The sequence below is a fragment of the Scatophagus argus genome, chromosome 2 (genome assembly GCF_020382885.2).
Source record: "Scatophagus argus isolate fScaArg1 chromosome 2, fScaArg1.pri, whole genome shotgun sequence".
Lineage (NCBI taxonomy): Eukaryota > Metazoa > Chordata > Actinopteri > Scatophagidae > Scatophagus > Scatophagus argus.
This window is the reverse complement of record NC_058494.1, coordinates 21,714,994-21,740,665: the sequence shown is the minus strand read 5'-3', so window position 1 is coordinate 21,740,665 and position 25,672 is coordinate 21,714,994. Positions and strand designations below refer to the sequence as shown.

The following is a 25,672-nucleotide window of genomic DNA, read 5'->3' as shown; positions in this document are numbered from 1 at the left end:
CAATAGTCGCCGCTGTTGCCACTTCCCCCTCAACAACTGCCTCTGTAATGTTTTGCACACAAACCCAAAGAGGACCCGGGCTGCAAGAAGCATTCGTTAGACCTTCAAAGGGGAGCCGAACCTGCTTGATGATAAAACACTGTTTTGACCTGTCTCTTTGAAGAGTGTTACAATACATGAACTGTACCAAAGCCTGAGCACACAGACTCTCTCATCCACACACACACATGCACACACATGGGCATACATACAAAGTGACGCAGGGAAAAGATGGATAGCAGGAGCGAGTTCAGTCTATTTTGCAGCAACATTCAGATCAATCCAGAAAGGAAAGGGCAGGGTTTTCACCCTATCAGTATAACAGAGTCTGTTGACCTTTTTAAATGAGTGAAAGATACGCTAAGGTAAAGTAAACAGTGGTTTGTTTGCAGCATCATGGCAAGCTGTATTGATCCCCGTTCTCAGAAAAGGTCATGCACTTGAGAGGTGATTGTTATTAGATAAGCAAAAAAACAGACCGTGAACTTTTCAAATTTACCAGCGCCAAGGTAGACAATGACATTTAATTGTATTAGATCATTATTATTTCAGCACTGGGAGGTTAATTTTATGAAAGGCACATTGTTGTGTTATGTACAGTACTTTAGTTTGGCTTTGGCAGGCTTTGGCATCTGTGCTGAGTCAGCAGCGCAGTTGCTTGTGGCAGGTCATTAGCTAACGAGGTCCAGTCTAATGTCTGTTAAATAGCTAATAAGTGCAGTCTGAGGGAAGGCTGCCAGAAGAACGATGAATGTACTTTCAGCAGTCTCACAGTGGTGCATTTAATGTCTATAGTGCTTTGTAGCCTTTTTGGTATTTAAGTCATCAGTGTAAATGTGGTTTTCCATGCAAATTTAGTGAGGCAGTTGATGGTCCACCTATCCACCTGCTTTTTTCTTTGTTTTTGCCTTTCTGATGTGGCACTCAAAAAAAATACATCATAACCACCAAATTGTTCAACAGATATATAGAAATTCCATGTGCTGCTCTGTATTTTCTCTCCAGAGGTACCCCTCAGGTGCTCTTCCCTCACGGTATGTATGGGAGAGCCTGTCACAAGTGAACGTACAGAAAACTATCAAATGCTGGTGTGACCCTTACAACTAAACATGGACAATGCATTTGGATTTAATTAAACTTGGTCCCAATTAATTTAGGCTCCTTGTAGCTAATTTGCCCTGGTGACTGTGACAGTGATTGTTCCAGTAAGAGCATATTAAGGAGAATGTACAGAGGTGTGTTTGCTATGACTGACTCGTGTCTCTGATTTAAAGTCTCAAATGCTGTTTGTTGCTTGCTTGTTCCCCATTTCCCAAAGACTTAAAAACATCTGTGCCACAACCCATACGTGACATCACAGATGCAATATCCTGATTTTCCTAGCATGAAGAACATGACACGTATTCTGATGCCAGATGTGAACAGCTGTCCCTCTGGTTTTAAACATAATTTGGATACGCGACATTAGAGAGCTTCAGAAACCTTCATCTTAATTCCAAGCATCCTGCTAAAAGGCACCTGATAATTATGCACCACATACTGTATTGATAATCAGCTGATGTGTGCAACCATTTGAGCTTAATATTAAACAGCAGCACTATTATAGTTCAGTTTTTTTTTGTTTCAGTTAGTCAAAAACTTGGATTATAAACCTACTCCGAAGTCTATTCTGCAACAACTATCAAAATGTCAGCAAGTATTGCATGTGATGTCATTCCTTGAGGGGCAGAGGGTGGAAACTGATGTATTAAAAATAACCCTGAGCACTGCAAGCAGGCACATTTTACTCCATTATATTTAATTGAATGACAGAAAGTGAAGAAAGGGCTCTCACTCACAGAGCAGCAGACAAGCTCCAGCAGAGATGCAGAAGTTAAATAATAATAATGAAATGAGTTATTCTTTCAGGGTCTTTTTCTTTTTTGTTCTTTTGAAATGTTTATGTATGGAATATTTGTTTAGACAAAGTGTGAGGTGATACCCTCTGTCCTGCGGCTTGGCTGTGTCGATGCCTCTTGCTCGTCTCTCCTTGTTGCCACGAGTTCACCAGGCGGCCGTTAAGAAAGAATGAATCCCATCAAACATTGATGAATGCCACTCTCCGCCTGCTGCTCCACTGATTTGCATCTCCGTCCTGGCACTGATTTCCAGCTCTGGGTCTTGCAGGGGGAACTTCAACACTCAGATGCACATCAATTAAAGTTGATATTTTAAAGCCAGTTCATTTATATAAAGTGTTCCACATTTTCAATAACACAAGCATAACACAGGCACACACTCACACACACAGAGAGAGAGAGAGAGAGAGGAACAAATTGCCTTATTACTTTGACAATGCTGTTGAGGCCACCAGCGCAGCCCTCTCTGAACATGTCCTGAGGGCAGATTATTTGCCACCGAAGCACTATGCTATTTTCCTGCTGTGAGTCTGTGAGGAGAAGAGAGGGAGCTTATGTCCATCTCATAATGTCAGTTTCTTGCACATAAGACCCGGTGAGAATACATGTTTCATGTGACATGAATGTTAGTAACTCTGGGCGGTAAGAGAGAAGGTTTGAACATTATTTCTAGCTGGCAGTCTGACAGCCAAATCAAGGAGCTGTAACTGAACATTCATTAAGATGTTTGCTCATCTTGGTGTGGGTAGTGAGCTAACATGCAGACTAATGCAGGCTAAAATTTATAACAGAAAAAGTTACAGTTTAATAGATTCCTTGTACTTTCTCTTCTTTGGTTTTATAAAGGCTAAATTAAAGACCCTCCAACCTGGCAGGCTGTTATGCTAAGCTCTTATAGTGTAGTTGCTATTCTGGGGAGAGAGTTTTTAACAAATGTATAGGCTTTATAGACTCATACAAAATAACCCTTAGTCATCAATTATGGCCCATCAGAAGTATTTTCTTGTTTTCTGTTTGGGACTTTTTGAGGCATAAAAGGTTGTGGAGAAAGATGGCTGATTGTTGTGACTCAACTCTCTCACTTTCTGCGCATTTGAATGGTGTGTTTACAAACACAACAAACAAATTCTACATACCATACCTTTAATTTAGCATAAAAACATTCCATAGTTTTGGACTACCTGTGGCAAGGAACTGGTGATTCACAGATGTCAGCAACCAGACACCTACAATTACACAAGTTGAATTTGCACCTGCTGTGAAAAAGGATACGGTCTGAACACGGTGGCCTGCCTGTTTGCTCTAGATGTGATTACACAAAATATTGTCTGCAGGCACGGAGCAACCCATCCTCTGTTGTGACTGTGCCAAGGACATACACACATTATTTCAGCACTTAGTCACAGAAATGTTCTCTATTTTGTACACAAGATGAAAAGAGGGGAAAAAAAACAACATGAGGAAAACTTTGGTCTTTTTAGGTCCTTTTATTCACTCTCAGGAGTGATATGACATCCCCCAGATCTGAGGATTAGGAAGCAGTGCAAGGGCCCAAGGGTATTCCCTAAGCTTTCTAAATCTGAGACGCGATATGGCTCTTATTAGATAAGCAAATGTGTCTGTAAACACATAATACACGACTGCCAGAGGACTATGATTGGCTTGTTTTTGTACAAAGAATGCGATTGAAGAGCGAGGCGGTGTCTTGTGGAGACCCAAATGAATACACTGTGAAGTACTTAATGGTTTGGTTTTATTTGCAATTTTCTGTTTTCTGAGCACCAATCTGTTGAAGGGAAAATGTGGGCTGGGTGAGAGTGAAAGGCAACATCATCCTCAGGGGCTCAAAGCACTCCCAATCCTCTGTATCACTGTCTTAAAGCCCTGAGCTGTGAATGAACATACAGCATTGGGTGTGTGTTGTTTTGAGTGGCTTGTTGACATGTGAAACTGTCCTCGTGAAGCAGAATGTGTCTGACTTCGGCATCTGTTTCTTGCTGATATATACAAATTCATAGTTTTTTATGGTTGCAAAAAATTATCTTTGCTGTCAGGGTGGGAGATGAGTAATGTGTGTTAACATGAGGTGGAGTTCAGCATCATTTTAATGTGCAACAACAAGAAGATAGAGGTTTCTCTACAAACACGAGCCTCCATTACAAGGCTTTACTAATCCGTCCACGCAAATCCATGTCCAAAATGCGCCTTTTGTGTATAATCCCGACACAATTTCTGTGGGATTAGGATTTAGCAAGGGAAAAAAAATGACTGGTGGAATACAGCACATCAAAAAATATCATTCAGTGTTGTGTTCAATTTGTTTTTTATCCCCCACTGCCTTTGTATATTACATCCTATCAAAGAGTTGGCCTGTCAAGAGAGAAAACCAAAGGAGGTGTACTTCAGGAAAAATTAAAACCAAATTTTGTATGTTGACATGTTGCTTATGTGTGTGACAGCAGTATATACCGCAGAACCAGAGAGTGAGTCTGCATGTTAAAGCAGATTAAATTATTTTATCCTAAATCATAACAATTTATTCTACTTCAGTCAAGCTTTTTGCTTGCACTGACACTGCACAGGCTGCATTGTATGTTAAGCTGTCATGATATGTTTAGCACACACTCTTCAAATATATTATATATAAACCACCTACTCTACGAGCCAGCCAATCAGCAACTCCAGAGAGTCCAGAGTCAGTGCATTTTCAGTGCGTTTGAGCAACATGATTAAAAAAGACCAATTATGATTACAAATACTGCTCTAAGAACAGTCATTTAACGTTTTTGGATTTAAAACCTTTTGCTTTACAAACAAGAATTACATAGGATCCATATAACAGCTTCAATTGTTAAGTATGAAGCTGCATACAGCAGCTAGTTAGCTTAGCTTATCATATAGACTGGAAACATGTGGTCAAAAGGTAACAAAATCTGCCTATTTGTCGTTTTAACAATTAAATTATTGTAAGGATTAAACCGACGGGGTATAACCTGTTTTTTGGTAAGCTTTACAGGCACTGGTAGGCTTTTAGGATAAGGTTTTGCTAGCCTAGCACAGCATCACGCTAGCTGTTTCTCCCTGTTTCCGGTCATTTTGCTAAATGGTGTCAATCTCCTAATTTAACCCACACTTTGATAGAATTTGTCCATTTCTCTGAATAGTTTGCCATATTGGGGTTAAATAAGAAGACAAAAATTCACATATCACAGCAGCTAGTGCATACAGCTTGCATAAATCCAGAACTTTTTCTGTCAGGATTGAACAGGATATAACATGTTTACTATTAATCTTTAGATGTGTTGGCAAGCAGATTTTTCTAACTTTGGACACGGCTGGGCTGTTTGTTTACCTTTCTCCAGGCTTAATGCTACGTTAAGCTAACTGTGAATAGGTGTATTGAAAATCAGTATCAGCGGTTTTGTATTTTGATAGATGGAAAAACAGTGTCACACAATTCTTGTATTGCCAGAAAAGAAAGTGCAATATAGTAAAATATTAAAAAGATAACATCACCTCCTAAGAAGATGTCTCATGGTGTCCTTCATGTACTATGAGCGTTAGTAACTGGGCAGCAAGAATAATAAAATGAAGAATATTTCTGGCTTGCAATCCGGTTAACACATGCAACTACACGTTTTCTTCTCGGGTGACGTGATCTCTGGGCTAATAAGGTGAACAGTGTGTTTGCAGTACATTTTGAGTGTACTACAGTCATCTAATGTGGATTATGAACCAGCAAATAACAAGGAACATGAAAACACAACCCCGCTCTGAGTCAAATGTAGAGTTTATAAGGAGGGGGAAAAAAGGGGTGTATTGATGTCCCTGCAGGGCACAACACACGTTTTCATGATGGCCTTGCATGTAGACAGAAGTGCACTAATCTATTTCACACATTTTATTTTTTCACTTGCATGCTCTGTTAAAGTAGGAACACTGAATAAATAATGCAGTGATGCTAACTCTCCAGATACAGCACGGTGTATTCTTGTGTTATTTTTATTTTTTATTTTTAGGTAATTACGGAAGCCTCTACAACCAAGGAGCTTTGCTAAGATAATCTCCTGCTTTGCTTGAGGCAGCAGAAGACTTTATTTTCAGAGCACAGCAGTTTGTCTCCAGCTGCAGGGGGAAAAGCCAATTGTCTCTTACTACTATTTCCACAAATTTATTGTGTTATTTTCTAAAAATTAATTTTGAGGCCTAAAATATCGGTTCTTTGGGTAGTGTGGAAGTAGCACACTTAACAATAACGTATTCTCTTTTCTCTCTAGAGGCTCATTTTAAGAGCAGAGTCATCGGCCGTGGGAGGGTCAGTGTCTCTACTTGAGGACATCACAGCAGGATGGATATTGAATTATTCTAATCTCTTTTACAGTTAAGCTCTGCCTCAGGATTCAGATTCTACACAGACCGAGCAGTGGGAGTAACAGATACTTGGGTGCTCTGTTGCTGCAGGCACACTACAAATCATCTGTATCTTTTGCTGATCTCTGTGCGGTTTCACGTTGCAGGGGAACCTTCAGTTTAAGACATTAGTCACGGGGAAAGGGGAAGTAACTCACTGGCCATGCCAGTCCGTGCCCATTCTCAACATCTCCCAACATCAGCAGTACAATCTGTAGTGGATGTGTATGACATTAAGAGGCATTTAGACTGAAAGCAGCCTTTCACACCTGTACAGCACTCAATGCAGCTGACGTGTCTGTCATTGAGAGGTCGCACTGCATGCAGCACAGTGGTGGAAGGACTGTAATTGAGTACAGTCTAGTGGTACCTGTACCTGTACTAAAAATATGATGTTTTGTCAGAAATTATCATACATTATGGGCAAGCGCAGCTGATACAGCTGGTCAGTTAATCAGTTAGTTTATTGACAGAAAGATGAATTGCCTATTTTGATAACTGATCATTTTAATTCAACTAACGGACCGCAAACTTTCAGATATTGACTGCATCTCTCCAACCCTTTGCACCACCCTTCCCTCCCTCCCTCTCCCTCTCCCTCTCCCTCGCTCCCTAGTCTCTCCTCTTCCTCTCTTGCACTCAGGCTTCTCTGTGCTGGACCATCAGCTGTCCTGGGACCTCCTCCTCTCTCCACCCCTCCCTCCTCTCTCTCTCTCTCTCTCTCCTGGCTGTCGGTGCTTCATCCGGTCGTTGATCTGGTTCTTCGTCCCCCCTGGAGATTCATCCTCTCTCTCTTTCGAGCTGTTTTCTTTCGGGGGTGGAGGCGAGGTCGCGTAGCTCAGATCTTAGTTAGCGGATGATACCTGAAGCTGCTCTATCAGAGAAAATGATCAGCAGGCTAATTCATAATGAAATTATCAGTTGTACATTCAAATTAATTCATGAGTAATAATACTTTAACAATATATGATGGTGTAAACGTCAAAGTGGGCATTTTTTTGACGCAGGCACTGAATAGTTTTCATATTTCAAGCTAATTTTCCTCTAATTTTCCTCTTCTATACTTTTACTTAATTAACATTTCCAATGCAGAGCTTTAACTTGCACCAGAGTATTTTTTTAAAACGTGGCAATAGTATTTTCACTTACGTAAAGGACCTGAACACTTCCTCTCCTCTGTCAGAGTCTTTGTAGTTACTTTCCTTCTTATTAAGGGGCTGGAGATGTTCCCCAATGCAAACACTATACATCCATAAGGGCTATGTATAAGGCACGAGGACCTGACCCCCAGCAGCCAGGACTGCAAACACTTGGTGAGATCAAAGCAGTGGAACCAGCCCTGGGCATCACCTGACCTGAATTCAATTAAGGCTTTACAGGCAGATCAGAGGGAAGGCTAAGGGACAGAGGGAGAGAAAGAGGGGGGAAAAATCTGTTTCAGATACCTAACATTGTCTAGAACAAAACTGGGAGCGAGATAGAGGGGAGACCAACAGAGGAGAGACAGATGAAACATTACACACTCGCTCCTTGACACACACGCTCAATCTTTCTGTCCCTTCTTCTCTCACACACACACACACCAGACCCATAGGTCTTGTTCGTTTACTCAGCCTGTAGGCAAATGTGACTTTAATGAGCCAGTGCTCAATGGACATTACAGGCTGAGATTCCCACGCTGGACCGCCCGCTCACAAGCAGCTCTGTGCTCTGGCATTTTTTGGCAGCCACTTCACAGCACGGTGTCGAGTTTAGCCGTTGAGCACATGGTCGAGGAGCTGAATGAGGACGTTTCTGTCTCTGATGCTCAAGTGCATTCACTGATCACCATGAAAACTGCACCTCAAAAGAGCACGGGAGCACAATTTGTAGACTGAGTTAAGAGAGACATGGAAGGAAGTGCTGTGAGCTGGTTGCTGGAATTTTTGGAGAGGATGAACATGGCTAAGTTGCAGGCAACACACTGAGCTGTGCACGCATGGCACGAGAGAGGAGTCCGTGACGTCAGAGCCGTATCTCAGGCTGAAGGTGTCAGATGGTGGGTGCCTTCAAGGACATGTGATATCTCCCACTTTGCAGTTTTTCTAATGACTTCCATGTACCTTTTTAGTACAGATATATTAAACGACAGGACCCTGTAACAGAGCATGTGTTTTAATGGCCGTTTTGTATTTGAGAAATGCATAAACTAGGCTATGCTGAGGGAGAAACAGAGCATTGGACACACACTCCACGTTTTAATTAATTCATTGGACTAAGTGGGATTTGTCACTTGTCACTTGACAAATAATCAGATAAGCTGAGAGCCAAAACAAAGACTGCACAGGTTAACAATCAGAGACATCACTTTCTCCTTCAGTTGTTGGTGTGACTTCCTCTCACTCCGCCCCCGTCTCAGTAGCTCTAATGTTGGCGAGGCTGGCAAGAAAATCACGACTTTGGTATTTTTAAAAATATATCTTTTCTTCTCTCTCCCCGTGCGCTCCTGACAGGGTTGCGATTTTTCCGATATTACTTGAAGGCACCAACAGTGTGCGACTCTACCTGAGCGGTTGTGGAGGAGAGGACCGAGGCAGACCATAGGCTACAGCTCCACTGTATCAAGCCGCCAAGTGTGATGACTCTGCGGCTCTGAGCGGATCGGAACTGAACACTCTGAAGACTAAGAGGGACTGAAGAGGAAGAAGGTGACGGATTCTCGCAGAACACAAGCCCCCCAACACCACCCTCATTTAGAGAGATGCTCGCCAAAAAATATTTACCAAACCCTGCCAGGATTTATGTAAAGTGAAGTTTGGAGAGGCAGTCGACGATCACCCGGCTGGTCTGGTGAGTAGCTCTGAGTAAAATTAGAAGCGCCGGGCTCATGCTTTTGTTTCTGCAAACGAGCCTTAAAACTTTGTGCTCACTTCGAAGCATCGCTTTCAGAGGGCGGTGAAGGAAAGTCGGCGTTTCTGTCCGACTTGTGCCAACCAACCAGCCAACCAATGTGCACGCTTGTTGCATGCACATGCACACGCACACACACACACACACACACACACAGACACACACACAGAGCCAGGAGCAGTAAAAGTTGACAAGTTATCAAGCTGCACGCAGCGCCGGCTTTCTGCAGGCGCACCAGCCTGTATCGCTGCAGTCCGGGCAAGAACAGTGAGACAGCGCCATCAGTCGTATAGCAGCTACACTCCTGTGTTCCTGTGGAGAAGCTTTGGTCTGAGAAGCAGTCAACATGACTCTGTGTGTGTGTGTGTGTGTGTGTGTGTGTGTGCCTCCACCATCAGTCAGCGTGCTCTCATGCCAAAATGCAAACTGCTGGGTACATTATTTTTCAGCCTAATCCAGGCTATTAAAAAAAACTATTGCATTAGTAAGAATAATGAGAAGAAGATAATCTGCAGAACTGCTGTCAAAACACTTAAAATGCAACCGCACGCGCGAGGAACTTTGTATTATGAGTATTATTATTATTATTATTATTAGTCTATTCATCACCATCAGGGATACCCTGAGCTGAGTTTATCCACCTTTTTACGCTGACAACAGAATCAGGATGTGAATTCACGGGTCATTTTTCAGAACGGCGGGCATAAATTATTGCATAATTAAAACTCTTTATAGCATTAGTTTGCTTACATGGCTTGAGGTCAAACAATTCATCCTTTTTTTGTGTGTTTTTCATAAAATAACCTCGTCACGCCACAAAAAGTGGTTTGGACCGCAGCTGAAGAGGTGAATATTGGATTAAAGTTAGTCCCATTTGAGCAGCACAGGGATATCTTGTAAGGATATGCCCAGGAGGACTTTTTTTTGTAGGTTATTTTAATTAAGCTTATTGGAACTATTATACATGGAGAGAAAGTCACTTGAAAGAGTAACATAAATTACATCTGTAGTTGCCTGATGGTCATTTTGAGGAATCATAACAAAAATAATAATTTAAGATGTATTTAATTTAATTTACCACAGCCTTGACACAGTAAATCAAAGTAGGCTAGCCTGGTCCTGGGGTTACGAGCGGAAAGGTTTTATCCTGCTGCCAGCCGGTAAGTAGATCCGGACGTGCGCAGCGCGGAGAGATACCGGGCAGATCCAATGTGGGAGAGAAAGGGGAAGCGGTGCGAGAGACGAAAGAGAGAGAGAGGCTGCCTGCTGGTAGTAGATGGAGTAACGGAGAGGAGACAAGTCCACGTATTACCATGCCGAGATTTGGACTACTTAAACCACATGCCAAACCTCCAAATATACGAGATTAATAAAAGAAGAGGTACGTGAATCGTTGTTTGTGTACTCGGCGGTTCTTTTCAGTTTTAGCTTCTCCATCTTTGTGACGCTTGAAAAAAGTTCAGTTAAGTCGGCTATTGTGAGCCGTGAAAGAAACCAGCCGCCGCTGGGGAAGTTTAGCCCGTACAAAACTTTTTGGTGTATTGTCGGTTTTTATTGCACGGATGGGTACAATGTAATGGCTGTAGTTTACGCTCTGTGTTATGTATTGTTGGAAAAGTGCGGGGTGTTGGGAAAACTGCTTTCTTTCCCCCCCCTCCAAGCAGGTTTCTGCTCAGCGCACGGCTGCCATCGTTCCGTGCAGTGAATGGCTTCAGCTGGGGGATGGGGTTAGAAATGAAATAGTCTGGAGGCTCCTAACTCATTTTCTTCCAACAGTTCATTGTTTTTCTTCATGGAAGCGGATCACTGTTTAGAGACTGCAGAGAAACCAAAACCAGCAAACGATAAATCTGTTTTGTGCTTTGTGTATAAATAAAGTGGAAGTTTTAGTTTTACTTGGATTTCTTTTCTTTTTCTTTTTTTTTTTCGTCGCCCACAAGCAGATGGTTCTTTTGTAGGCTACCTGCAGGCGATAGGTTCAGATTTAAGGTGACTTTAGCTCCACTCCGTCACTTATTAACCCCACATAAAGCATTAATAACTAAACCCCACTCGGGTCGTTTTGACACGCCAAAAGTAAATAATGTGGGTTTTTATGAACGGCGCTCCTGCGCAGACATAGCGATGTCTTGCTTTTATTTGTCTTTGTACGGACTCCCACGCAGCCCGAGAGGCTGTAAAGCGGCTGTAAACGAATGAATCTGTAATTTGAAAGCATTTTCAGAGTCATCTCCTCCGTGGCTTTAACAGTCATTGCAGCTCGATGAGCCAGAAATGAGGAATCTTGTGATTTTATTTGTATTTTTGTACCTGCTGGCGTTACAGGCTGCAAAGTCCAGCGTCATTGTAAGTTATTGGATCACACAGTTGTAGCTGCTTGTGTAAATTTGAATTTTTTTTAATCCTTAGTGGGTGAGGATTTAATTTCATTGCATTTCCAGACACAAGTAAAAGAAAGCAGTATTAAATGCACTGTCATACATCGAAAGTGTTTTCATATCAGCACGGAAATTAAAGATTTACATGTGTTCATATTGCCAGTTCTTTTCTCTGAGCTCATTAAACTGAGATTCTGGATAAATGAGGCTCCTCTGTTACGAAGTGCATGAAGTTGGCATCTGGCGTTGTGCAGACATGGGAGCAGTGCAGGCTTAGATCTCGTCACCTGACTGACTGCACTGCTTCATCTTATTTCCACATGGAACCTATTTAGCCATTTATCAGCCCAGCCATCACTTGTTATGACATTTAAAGGAGTCTGGAAAGCGCACAGGGAAGAGGGGAATATGGTTTTAGGCTATCATTCTGTGGAGGTTGATAGTAAAAAAATTTTGATTTCATGTGGTTCTTAACTATTCTTATTGCGTTACTTGTCATGACAGTTATTTATCTGCTAAATGTATTTTTCATGATAAAGTAGCGCAGAAATAACTGTCACTTTTTGTTTGTTTCCAGGTGACTCTGTGAAGATCACGGTACGATAATGGGGAAGCACTTGGTCGCACTGCTTGTGCTGCTCCTGCAGCTCCTCTGTGGCTGCGCAGGGAACCAAAGGATGCGGAGGGCTGCCTCCATGCAATTCACCCACCCTGTTTACAATGCCACCATATATGAGAACTCTGCTGCTAAGACTTACTTAGAGAGTCACACCAAGATGGGGATCTATATCTCAGATCCAGCCTGGGAGATACGGTACAAAATCATCTCTGGAGACAATGAGAACTTATTCAAAGCAGAGGACTACCTGCTGGGAGATTTCAGTTTTTTGCGAATAAGGACCAAAGGAGGCAGCACTGCCATTCTGAACCGGGAGGTTAAAGACCACTACATGCTGACTGTTAAAGCTTCAGAGAGGAGCACTAATGCTGAGTGTCGCACTAGAGTTAAGGTGCAGGTACTGGACACGAATGATCTGAGGCCTCTCTTCTCACCAACATCCTACAGCATCTCTCTGCCAGAAAACACAGCTATACGTACAAGTGTGGCCAAGGTCACGGCGACAGATGCAGATATCGGTACGAATGGAGAATACTACTATAGTTTCAGAGAGTGGACCGACATGTTTGCAGTTCATCCCACGAGCGGTGTCGTGACGCTGACCGGCAAACTGGACTTCTCTGAGAGAAAGCTGTACGAGTTGGAGATCCTGGCGGTGGATAGAGGGATGAAGCTGTACGGCAGCAGTGGCTTCAGTAGCATGGCCAAACTCACGGTGAGGGTGGAGCAGGCCAATGAGCATGCCCCTGTAATCACTGCTGTGACTTTGGCCCCGTCAGATGCAGACCATGACCCCACTTACGCCATTGTGACAGTGGAAGACGGTGACCACGGACCAAACGGAGAGATAGCGTCACTGAGCATTGTGGCCGGTGACCCTCTTCAGCAGTTCAAGGCTGTGAGAATCAGCCCTGGGAGCAAGGAGTATAAAATAAAAGCAGTCAAAGATGTAGACTGGGACAGCCAGCCATTTGGATATAACCTCACCTTGCAGGCAAAGGACAAAGGCAGCCCTCCTCAGTTTTCATCTGTTAAATTGGTACATGTGACTTCTCCACAGTTCAAAGTGGGCCCTCCGATATTTGAAAAGGCCATTTACAGAGTCAATCTGAGCGAATTTGCCCCTCTTCATACACCTGTCACCATGGTAACAGCCGTTCCAAAGTATCCACAGCTAAAATATGCTTTTAGACACAAATCTGACAAGAGCAGATTTACTATCAATCCAGATACTGGCTTAATCAGCACTGCTGGTCCAATCAGTGCTGATTTTGCCCCCCGATTTGAGCTAGACGTCATCACCACTGACAAAAAGGCTGCAACAAAAGTGATTGTTGATGTGATTGATGTGAATAACAATGCACCTGAGTTTCAGCAGTCATCTTACAAGGCCAGTGTTGATGAGAATGTACCCATAGGGACCAGCGTGGTGGCGGTTAAAGCCACTGATCTCGACAGAGGCGAGAATGGCTACGTGACCTACAGCATTACCAATCTCAGCCCTCAGCCATTTGTCATAGACTATTTCTCTGGTGTCATCAGTACCTCAGAGGTACTAGATTACGAGCTCATGCCAAGGATTTACAATCTCAAAGTCAGGGCATCAGATTGGGGATCCCCTTTCCGGAGGGAGGTGGAGGCATCAGTCACAGTGACATTAAATAACTTGAATGACAATAAGCCCTTGTTTGAAAATGTAGACTGTGAAGTGACAGTGCCGAGGGATCACGGCGTTGGAGAGCAGATAACAACAGTATCTGCTATAGATGCTGATGAACTGCAGCTTGTACGGTACAATATTAAAGCCGGGAATGATCTCGATCTGTTTGAACTGAACCCAAACTCTGGCGTGCTGTCGCTGAAGCGCACACTGAGCGAGGGAGAGGCAGCTAAAGTGTCCCATCATAGTTTACAAATCATTGCCACAGACGGGGAGCACGAGACTCAGCCGATGATTATGAACATAACTGTAATCACGGCACGCAAGCCTGTCCAGTTAAAGTGTGTTGAAACTGGTGTCGCTACCATGTTGGCTGAAAAGCTACTTCAAGGCAGCAAGATCCACACGCAAGCTGAACCAGATGACAACTTAATGGACATTCACTCAGTTAACCGTTACTCTCCACAGTTTGCAGAGTCTTTCCCCAGTGTCATCGAAGTAAAAGAGGACCTGCCTGTCGGGGCCCGTATTGTCCATTTAAGTGCCACTGACTCAGATAGTGGCTTCAATGGGAAACTTGTGTATGTCATTTCAGGAGGAGACACAGAAAGCCGCTTCATAGTAGATATGGAAACCGGCTGGCTTTTGGTTTATTCTCCTCTTGACAGGGAAACATCAGATTACTACACCCTCAACGTCACAGTTTATGACCTTGGCATCCCGCAGAAGTCCTCATCTCGCCTCTTGGGTGTCAAGATCCTGGATGCCAATGACAATAGCCCTCAATTTTTGCAAGATTCATATTCAGCTGAAATAAGTGAGGGTACACCAGTTGGGACAGAAATTATCCAGGTGGATTCGACGGACAAAGATCAAGGAGATCACGGAGTCGTGAAATATTCAATTTTGGGAGGCACAGATCATTTCGCTATCAGTGAGGACACTGGTGTTGTGACTGTGATCAAACCTTTGGATCGCGAACTCCATCCAGTTTACATTTTGAAGATTGCGGCACGTGACCAGGCAGTGAATGAGCCTCAGTTGGTGTCAACAGTGCCGCTTAAGATCACCTTGGAAGATGTGAATGATAATCCACCCAAGTTTGTCCCCCCTAATTATCGCGTCAAGGTGAGGGAAGACGTTCCCATCGGTACTGTAATTATGTGGCTGGAGGCTCACGATCCCGATGTCGGACCGTCCAGTCAGGTACGATACAGCCTTATTGATAACGGAGACGGGAATTTTGAAGTGGACAAGCTCAGCGGTGCTCTGCGGATCGTTCAAAATCTAGACTATGAGACAAAACAAGTGTACAATCTGACGGCAAAAGCTAAAGACAAAGGGAAGCCCATGTCCTTGTCCTCTACCTGTTTCATTGAGGTGGATGTGGTGGATGTGAACGAGAATCTCTACAGGCCTCTGTTCCGGTCGTTTGTGGAAAAAGGATTTATAAAAGAAGATGCAATCATAGGGACGTCTGTGATGACTGTAACAGCTGAAGATGAAGACAGAGGACGAGACGGAGAGATTCGATACTCCATACGAGATGGATCTGGCCTGGGGATATTTACCATTGATGAGGAAACTGGTGAGTCTCTCTTTTCCCAGTGTCACTATAGAGCAGTATGCAGCTTGTGTTACTTTCTGGAACAGGCATACATTGGTTAGAAATAATTTGCATGAGGAAAGTTTATCAGTCATATCATAATGTGGAGCAGTGAAGTGTAGGGATTCGTCCAGGAGACTGGTGAAGTTCCTGATTCCACTCATTTTGCTTCTGTGGGGGAATTGACGGCAGGAACAGACGGACCAGCTGTCTCTTTCAGACCTGTGTAGACATTCTTGCATAGTTGCTGTGGTAGGCTTCCAAGAAGGTTTTGAGTGATTTCACCTCCTTCTACCACAGTCATGCTCTCAATTAAATATTTGTATAATTGTAGTAATTGTTTCACTTTGGAAAATGAGCATATCTGTTATCTGTAAAGTGCTGTAATAACATTGAAATCAAAAAGTTTTTTTACGACAGCATATTTTCAATATTGTGGTGAAGGTTGGATTTGCTTGCAGGTTTCTAATTATTTTCAACGAAATATGTTAATACTTGCTCAGCTGCCAAGACTGATTTTAACAGCTGACTCAAATTAGCTCAAAATAAGCAGTCTGGAATTCCACAAGTTCCTGCCCAAAACCTAACAATCACCTGATTTGGATGTTTTGGACTTGGCTCATTGCCCTCCTTTTTAAAAGTCAGTAACCACATTCTTGGGCAGCTTAGTGTGACTTATTTCCCTGTTTGAAATTAAATGTCTCTCTGCATTATACATATTTAATGTCTAAATGAGGCAGTGAAACTTAATGCATAATACATTGATTTCTCTTGGTACGTAGCCTCAAAGGTTCATATCTGCATAAGGAAGCTGGAAATGCAGTTTGTTGTTCTGCTGCTGACTTTTACTGTTGTAAATGCAGTTTATATCTTTAGTTTAATGTTTATTACAAATAAGGTATATGTGAATTATTCACTAAGTTGACAGGAAGTCTCCTCAGAGAACCTGTTGGGAAATACTTTGGTCTGGTAAATTTAGTACAAGGAGATGAGGCTTTATGAAGCATCTGTCCTCCAGGGCTGTATGTCAGCTGTGGTGTGTATGTGATTGTTTCTGTGGTAGTGGTTGGGTATTTGATGTAATAAGATTTAGTTTTATGAACAGGGATGCTGTGATGTGCTGTCATGCAAGGATTTCAAGCTGTTCTATGTTGTTTTAGTTTAGTTTCTTCCTATTTATCTACTAATTTTACTGAACTTTTTTCAAGGAATAGTGCAGATTTAAGATGGACTGCAGTACTACAGTATTAGTCCAGATGGGGCCATTTGCGGGCCAGCGGTTAGTCCGTTTCTAACTCAAAATCCTGTGTCGGGTACAGACTCCAGGAGCCTGGTCTGATCTTCTACTTAATCCCTGAAGCTTATATTAAGTGATTATCAGGAGGTGCAATGATAGGATTGTCCTGGGTTGGGTCCTGTTATTATGGATTACATCTGAGGTCAGTAGACAACTAAATACAGCCAAGGTGGTAATGCCCCTCCTATGATTTCACTAGATGAAGGGTGCGGTCTTTAAGGCTACCATATGCATTTAGAATATTTTGTTTCTAAAAGGAAAACATAAGCAGGGGTGCACACCCTGCTATATATTCAGTGCTGCAGCTGCATGTTGTGAATCTTAACCAATGTTTTTAAAATGGTTTAAAATTAGAAAACAAATGGAAAAGTGGAGTGAGGAAAAATGCCAATAGCCACACACCTTCAGTTATGGAATTTGTGGGAAGGACTCAGGGAAGACTGTTCAAGTCTTTTCCTGTTGTACTTGATGCTTGTAATTCTAAACCCATGCAGTTGTGTTTGTTAAGGGTACATCAGTCATGGTTTCATCTGTGTTGTAGAGTTTAATTCTTTCAGTTGTTCCTCTTAACAGCGCCATCCGCAACAACACAGTAGAAACACCAGTGCTGTGAGTAAAAAAGTGTGGTTGTTGAAAGCATTAGACTGTTCTAGTTGATGCAAGAGGGCAGTGAGTGATTCTCACACAATGGGGGTATCTAACAAATCTGAAAAATAGGTTGTATTTTATTTTGCAAACAGGTCATGCTTTTGTTTGCAAGTTATTTGTTTGCAAGAAATAGAGATTACGTCTAAAAGTGTTGCCTGTGATTGCTGTTTATTGAATGCCTTCCGGCTCTCATTTACAACAATTTCAAGTAAAGCCCTTGCATGCAAGCCACGTCTTCTTCTCCAGATATGGTTCCTTTTCTGTCAGACTGCACAGGGAGTCCATGGCAACTGTTTGCCCAGACATTCTCCGTGTTATTAAAAGCTCTGTGGTCACTGGCTCAGTGCCATCTTAATTTAAACTTACTCTTATCAAGACTCGTTCTTTACTGGGCCACTTTTCATGCTGTAGAGCAAATTTACCAGTCCTTGATTTAATCTGAACATTTTCTAAAAGTAAAGTGATTTTTGACCTCTAGGGACCTAAAAGACCTGGACCAACAACACTGAACTTTGATATACTAAAAGCTTTCCAAGTACTTACATTTAATATATTAACCAACTTGGAGATTCAGCAGAAACAAAGCAACGTAGGCATTCTGCTGTTGAAGTCCAGCAATAGTTTTTAGCCCTGGTCTATTTATCTAACTTTGTGGCAATATGCCTGCATTTCATAGTTTATGAGAGGTTTGAGTTCCCTCACCAGGCACTGCTGTACTCTTTGTTTCTCCACCATTTTGTTCTGGGGAGGAAGCACACACTTAACTTGTGAGGGCTTGTATGCGATCACTGACTGGCTACACCTTTAAATGTTGGGGTCCTAGAGGTCATCCGGATCCAGATCCGGCATCTAGATTTTCAGGGGGTCATGCCAATTTTGAAGACACAAGTGTGGTAGATGGCCATTTTTTTTTAAAAAAAGCAAAAACCCATTTCTTCAGAAAGGCTTTGCAGCTGGCGCTCTAAAACTGTGAAAGAACAGTTTTGCACTCCCTGGCTGGACACACACCCTCAGCTGACTGTTTGGCTGTAGAATAATCCAAAAGAGCACTGCATACTGTATGTGGGTCAGTAGTGAGGGAAGTTGTGAGGATTATAACTCCTTGTGCAGGGCCCTCAAATTAAATATAGCCAAAGAAGTATGTGCCTTTACAGGGTCAACTAAACTAAACCCATCTGAAGTCAGCTTCCAGTGCGAGTCAAAACAGGCGAGCAATAAAACAATGCTTATTGAGATGAACCCAAACATGTCTCCACTCCTCAAAGTCCCCCTGACTCACATTCATCCTGACACACCTTATACCAGGCAACAAACCAACAGATATAAAAGACAACTTAATTTTATTGTCAGTGAGTAACTATATTTTAATTTCCTATTGTCTGGGATGACTAAGGGGGATTGTGCAAATCAGGAAGCTGAACCTTAATTGATAACAAGCTCAGGCAGACAACTGCAGGAATTTGAGAAAGTCAAAGGGATGGGGGAAAGAGACACGTTTACACGGGTCTTTTTCACTACTTTTAAATAAACTTGTTATAATGTTTGGTACAAACTGTACTGAAGGTTGAAAATAAAGGAGTTGGGATGGACACAGCTCTCCTTTTGGACAAGAGACCTACTCTAGTCAAAAATCTGTAGCCAAACACTGCTACTAAAATAGCCCGAGAACAGTAAAAGCAAATGTTTCCCCTGTAGCTGTACAGGGCTGACAAGCTGCCAGGCCAACAGGAACGCCCCCATCCTTGCACCAAAAAAAAATCATTTTTTTGACAGAAATAACAACAAATATCCATCCATTCCTTTATTTTGAAATTTCATTTTAAAATGATGGGTTTGTTTCTGCTTCCTTCCTTCTCTTTCCGCTCATCGTTTCTGCTGTCCCCAGCGGTGCAGAACTCACAGTGGCATATGAAGTTAGGTTAACATTACTCAAGTTGACGATAATTCATTATGTAAAAGTAATTAAAGCATCTCAACAAAAGCAAATTAGCAATGTAATCTGTCTAAAAGATGGACAGACATTAACCCCATGGCCCCCACAGAAAATAAAAGCAAAAAACCAAGCAGAATGACACTTTTGCACAGGAAATCAGGCAAAGGGAACTTGGAATCCTAGTACTGCTTCTTATTAGTACAGTACCATGACCCACTATTAAGTTACTGTTTTCACCCTCCAAGAGAAAAAGTTTGGGAACCCCTGATTTCAATCAGCGTACAGAGACATCAGGTTTGTGCCATATCACCCTGATCCTTTAATACATATAAAATAGCCTTGGTCACAGGGCAATCAATTTGTGCATCTGCACTTTAATACAAAGGCTACACTGCAGTGGAAGTGAAAAGCGGTGGAAGCTGAAAATGTGTTTGAAGCAAGTTATGTCTTAGCTTGGTGATATCATCCAGTATACAAGGTGACCAGAACAGAGTGTGTTCGGTCTCGGTACGCAGATGCTGATTGTATAATGTATGCATTGCCCTTTCTTGGTGGATAATATATGCATTGCCCTTTCACTTGAAGCTATTTGCAGCCTGTGCTGTAAATGCATCCTTTGTGTAAGAAAAAAACAGTTTGATGCATAATAACAAAGTCCTTCATTTCTTTCTTCACTTCTTTTCCTCACTGTGTTCAGATTAAAGTAAACAGACCCTTGGAGGTAATGAAAAGTTATATGCTTGTATTTGTTTATGGTTGGTGCTTTGACATCAGTATAGTTTGCTAAAAGTTGTCCTCTGTCCCTAATCTTCTATTCGCTGCCTATACATGCGAGATAAAAGTGGGACTGCAAAGTGGCACATGATTCTAAATAGTCTTTGCTTGAGTGCTGTTACTGTGGAGACGGGACCAGGAATGTGCAACGGGACAAAGTTGATTGTAGGTTACTAAATGAAAAACACACTTTCTCCAGTTAAAAGTATGTTGTTCTCTCAGTCCATTAAACCTTTTTAAACATGAGGCTGCCTTGTGCAGAGGATGTGCTTCACTGTGTGTTAATTGTTGTCCTGCTAAGATTCTCATGAATTTGATTTATACTGTCTGTTCCTGATGATGTACTTCCATTATATTACATATTTTAAAGTATGTGTCTTTCCCAACAAACATTCAGAAGTCACTAATGACGTCATGCGCATTTGCTTATTCAGTTACTCGAAAACTGGTTTCATTAAGCTGTTTTAGTTGATTATAATTTAATGCTTGAAGCCACTGCTAAACAGCACCTCTGCCCTGAAAGCACTGTATAGTATTACATACAAACTGCAATGATATTTTTTGAATATTAGCGTTTTCCCCACGGACACAACTGAGCTTCTCTCTCAGCTAAATTATGGCAGAGATATAAGAGGCACTGACATGCTTTTAACCTTCTATTTGGATTTCGGTGACTACTTAAGGCATTTATAGCCATTTTCATGCTGTCTGGTAGTTGTCAAGTGATAGCCCTGACCACAAATACACTCAGGTGCAGGGAAGTGGGTGTAGTCAACTACATTTGCCTGTCTGACAACCAATAATTGGTAACTATGGCCATGTTGGCTGGGGACTTTTCAGAGTAAAAGTCTGAGCTCACCACAACACGCCTGTGTGACCAGAGTCAGTATTCCCACATTTAGTCTCACCAAATTTGACAAGGACAATGCAAATGTATTTGTGACTTTGTTAGGTGGTGTGCTAGTCAATAAGGTTATGTGAAGTTTGCCAACAGGAGTAAGAGAACAATAAATTCTTGTGAATAAAATGTAGATTGTGGATCCTTTCAAGATTAATTTCTGCGCTTAAACTCTCAGATTGCCCACTCCTATGTTAAATGCTGCCATTTTGAAGCTAATAATATTTCATTGTGCTGTGTTTTGTTGTTGAAAAAACTGGTTGCAATTGTTAAAGAGGTCCTGGACTCATGTTTTACGATGTTTGGCATGGATATTAGAGTGGTATTTTGGCTAATAACATTAACTTTATATAGTGCTCTTTTGGACAAATTGTTTGTTGAAAATCATTGTGCTCTTTTGACCGGTCAGGGTTAATGTATATTATACATTTAATTAATGTATAATGACTGGCCAAAAGAGCACACTGACCCACTGACTTTCTTTATATTATAATGGAATAGGGAGAGCTATGGTGTTGAGAGTCAGAAAAATATCCAGAGGAATGGTGGTATGGAAATGATTAATACGGACACTGTGTTGTCCTCATTGTTATCAGATGACCAGGCCCGGGCAGAGAGCTCTTAGGGGCAAGGAGGTAGAGTAACTAAATAATACTGTGATATTAAATCAAGGAGTATTGCTCTTAGGGCTGTTCAGGGGCCTTTGAAATAAAGCTGTTCCCAACAACAATGGGAGCTTTGTATTGTCAGCTAAGCCCCAAAAGGTATCTCAACTGGAATAAATAGGCAATTAAAAAAAAAAACAAACAAAGAAAGCAAAACCCATTCAGTCATACATTACAGAGATATAATAACTGTATCAAAAGACTTTTCCATCTTCTTACAAAGCTCACTCACAGTCAGTGCACAAAAACATTTTTTTTTTATTTTTCATTTTTATGTTTTCTTTCGACATTCCTTATACATGCATTATGGCTAAAGAAATTCTGCACTCACTGTCAGTGCTGGCTGTGAAACAGTTTTCTGTCCCACTGAAATATAAACAAACAACAACAACAGGCCTTCACTGACATACAGCAGATCAGTGTTCTCCATTGTTAGACTGATGAAAATGACCGAGCTAGTCTTAAGTACCATTTTTCCGTAAGCCAGCTGTTGACGGCCATTTTTCTGCCAGTGTTGACAGTGTAGAGCGTGCACAGTGATGCATGAACTGAAAACGACTCACTGGTTCAATAGTCCGGAATATTGGAAGGAGATAAGATGGACTTGGTTTTTTTGTGATACTGTATTATCATTACGGTTATATCCAAGACCAAACCTAATATGACCCATGAGGACCTTGATTTCATTCATTACACAAAACGCATATAAAGATCAATTTAACAGAGAATTCTGACCAGGATCACTTCAGACGATGAATTAAATTCTGAATAATTTAACAAAAGCTATCAGGGCTTAAATACAATGAATGGATTTACACCTAAATTAGAATGGGTTGTACTACATTAATCTAGAGATTAGTTGTTAATTAGAGCCACAATGATCAATTAGTTATCAACTACGCCAATAATCGCCAACTATTTTGATAATGGATTAATTATTAGTTTGAGTAATTTTGTACAAAAAAAGATAATAATTCTCTGGTTTTAGCTTCTTAAATGCGAATATTTTCTTCACTCCTCTAAGACAATAAACTAAATATCTTGGGGTTGTGAACAAACAGAACCTTTGAGGGTGTGATTTTTTTTGCATATTGTTCAGCCTTATTGCATTGCTAAGTGAGTGACAAATTTGACATTAGTGTGCTAATGTATAACTTAAGTTTATAGAGTGAAAAGTTTGAGTGATATTATGGAATGTGGTTGACACGTAAAAATGCCTTTTAGTAACGATAAACTGCGGAGACTGTGAATTGAAATTGTACAAAAGTTTTTTTTTTCCCCACCAAAATAACAAAAGAAATCTTTATACAAAAAACTTTTTGCTAAATTACATTCAAAAATTAGCTTTGTGAGCATAATCAAATATTTCCTGAACTATAAAGAATTATTTCATCATCTCTGCAGATTTAAATAAACGTTTAATGATTGATTTAGTAAGTCACCACTTTGAAACTAGCCCTTGCAGACCAGTGCATCTCATTTTAACGGTATGATGAAACTTGGCTTCAGTACCAAAAGAATATTTATATTGACTAAAAACTCTAAGTCTTCTTTACCTTTGACTAATAGCCACTGAATCATATTGCACCGAAGTGATGAAATAAGTGCTTTAGGCAATGTTTTTAACACCAAAAACCATTTTTACCTGAGAGCATTCTTTAGATCTTTGAATTTTTCAAAGGTTTCAGGCATTAACTTAATACCAACAGGCTTAATGTCTTTAAAGCACAGATCTTGGCTACAGATGTCTGGGAACTTTGGGATGATGTGATATTAAGTTGCTTGGTAACAGAAAGCTTAGTTTAGGACTCTTTCTATTACACTGTGCCTTACAACGTGGTAGTGGAATTTGAAGCATTTTGCCAGTGCTGTGGAAAGAGAGGTGGGGAGAAAAAGCACTGAGAAAGTTTATGTAAGCATGTGAGCTGGAGGCCTGAGAAGGCTGAGGAATGTGGGCTAGGGGTGAGCGGAATTAACTGAGGTAGTTCAAAGAGAGCCTCAGCTTTTCAACTGCAGAATGAACAAGGAAGTCCTGGTGTACGTCGAACCGGCTGCACACTTTTTGGGTGAATTGTCAGTGCTTAAAGTTTCCAGAGTGTGGGCAGAAATTAGAAAACCAGCACGAGAGACAAATCTGGATTTTGATATTTTTCGCTCTTAATCTTGTATTGACAGCATGTACTGTACTGTGTACTCTACTTTGTTTCACTAGGCAACTTTTGACATGCACTGAACTGTTCCTATCAGCTTTGCGAAAGCAAATTTCACCCTCTTCAAACTCCCTGTGGTTGCAAGTTTGCAGAGAATGAACTCATTGTGTGTCTGCACAGGACGTTGCTTCAAGTGCACACATACGTAAAATACCTGCTGGTTTTGATAATTTGAAATCCTTTGACTGTCTGAAGACTTCATCGCACCTCTGTGCTCTCAAGTAACTTTGAAGAACAAAGCCAGGGGGAAAAGAAAAGTGCAAGGGGAAAAAAAAGCGGAAAGCGAATCTGGAAGAGGCTGGTGCATGGTCTGTTTTTTTTGTTTTTTTGTGGCCTAAGGGCAGGTTTTGCTTGTGCGTTAGTGGGAAGGTTAGGTATATGAGACGGGTGTGGCAACTGAATTCTTCAGATTCACCTTTCATGTGCTTTGTTTGTAACTATTCAGCCAAAGGCCTTAGCAGAAAAGTTTTTGTTGCCTGTGTGGTTTTACACATTTAAGGTTAAGTTTGTCTGTTTTTGAGTCAGTTTAGATGATTATGGACAAAAGTGGGCAAGTTGACATAGACATTGATTGTGAAAAGGCAAAAGTGTGGGCAGTAACAGTACCCTTGCAGCTGCACTTGTAAGGTTTTTCTGCTGCACAGTATGAATTAATGTCCTGTCTGGTGATAGATAGAAAACGCAGGGCCGTGAGGAAAAAGTGTGACCCTATTAAATGTGGAATTGTTCTGCAACGCTGGTGTCTGCCAGTCAAACAGACGAGCACTCAAGCATATGCACCTACTTGGCAGAGACACAAAACGTGTCTCAAACTTTCCCGTTAGCCCCTTCTTTTCTGTTGTTCTTTGTCTCACCAACATGTGTGCCTGTGTATACTTGACCACCTCTGTCGTTTTCACGTTCTCAATCATCCATCCATCATGTAGCACAGCTCATCCTTAGCGGGGTCCTGGGTGGCTGGAGCCGATCCCAGCTGACACTGGGCAAAAGGTGGAATACACCTTGGACAAGTCCCCAGTTCATCTCAGAGCTAACACATAGAGGAAAGCAACCATTTACGCTCACATTCTCATCTATGAGCAATTTATTCACAAGTAACTTGCAAGTCTTTGTACTGAGATACAGAGAGAACATGGAGAACATACTCTTGAAAATAATCCATAGATTGATCACTAATTAAAATACAGATCTATTTCTACCAAAAAACCTGTTTCAACCGTAATTGCACGATCGTGTCGCCCTGTCTCATTCATTCTCATCTTAAACGTTCTTTACTTAATGTCCCCTTTCCCACAAATTCCCTCTCTGTGGGTGAAACATTTATCCTCCCACCCTTTATGTCTCTGCTCTGCTCATCCACCGCATGTTGTCAGCTTCAATAGTGTCATTAGTCATGACTCTTATTTTGAAATTATTGTGAGCTAATTGTCATGTCACATCTGTTACACTAACAGCTTCAGTTAAGTTTCTCTGCCAGTTTCTCTCTGTGTATTGTCAGCTTTTGGCCATCAGTTTGATTATAGAGTGTCATCGAATTTGCATTCTTGGTATGCTGGTTGATTTTGTTTTTGCCATAAAGTCTTGGCTTTAGGGAACATTGGGGAGACACCTATTTTCCCTTGCCTGACTACCCTTCTTATTACGTGCCGCAAGCTAAGCTGAGAGGGCTATAATGATGACTAATGACAAGATAGAATCCCAGGCCCAAAATGCAGGGGACAGTAAAGTAAAGCAGGTCGAGAGAATAA

The 25,672-nt window shown here is 41.5% G+C and overlaps 1 protein-coding gene across 5 annotated transcripts in view; it reads left to right on the top strand.

Annotated features, from left to right (window-relative positions):
* Window positions 1-10,450: 10,450 nt before the first annotated feature.
* Window positions 10,451-25,672, top strand: part of fat1a (FAT atypical cadherin 1a) — a 73,105-nt gene continuing 57,883 nt past the window's right edge. For all 5 annotated transcript variants that reach the window (XM_046418470.1, XM_046418461.1, XM_046418454.1 and 2 more), the window contains exons 1-2: window positions 10,451-10,617; window positions 12,192-15,481. In XM_046418470.1, the coding sequence (XP_046274426.1) occupies window positions 12,220-15,481 (3,262 nt within the window). In that variant the 5' untranslated portion in view covers window positions 10,451-10,617; window positions 12,192-12,219. The remainder of the gene's footprint in view (window positions 10,618-12,191; window positions 15,482-25,672) is intronic.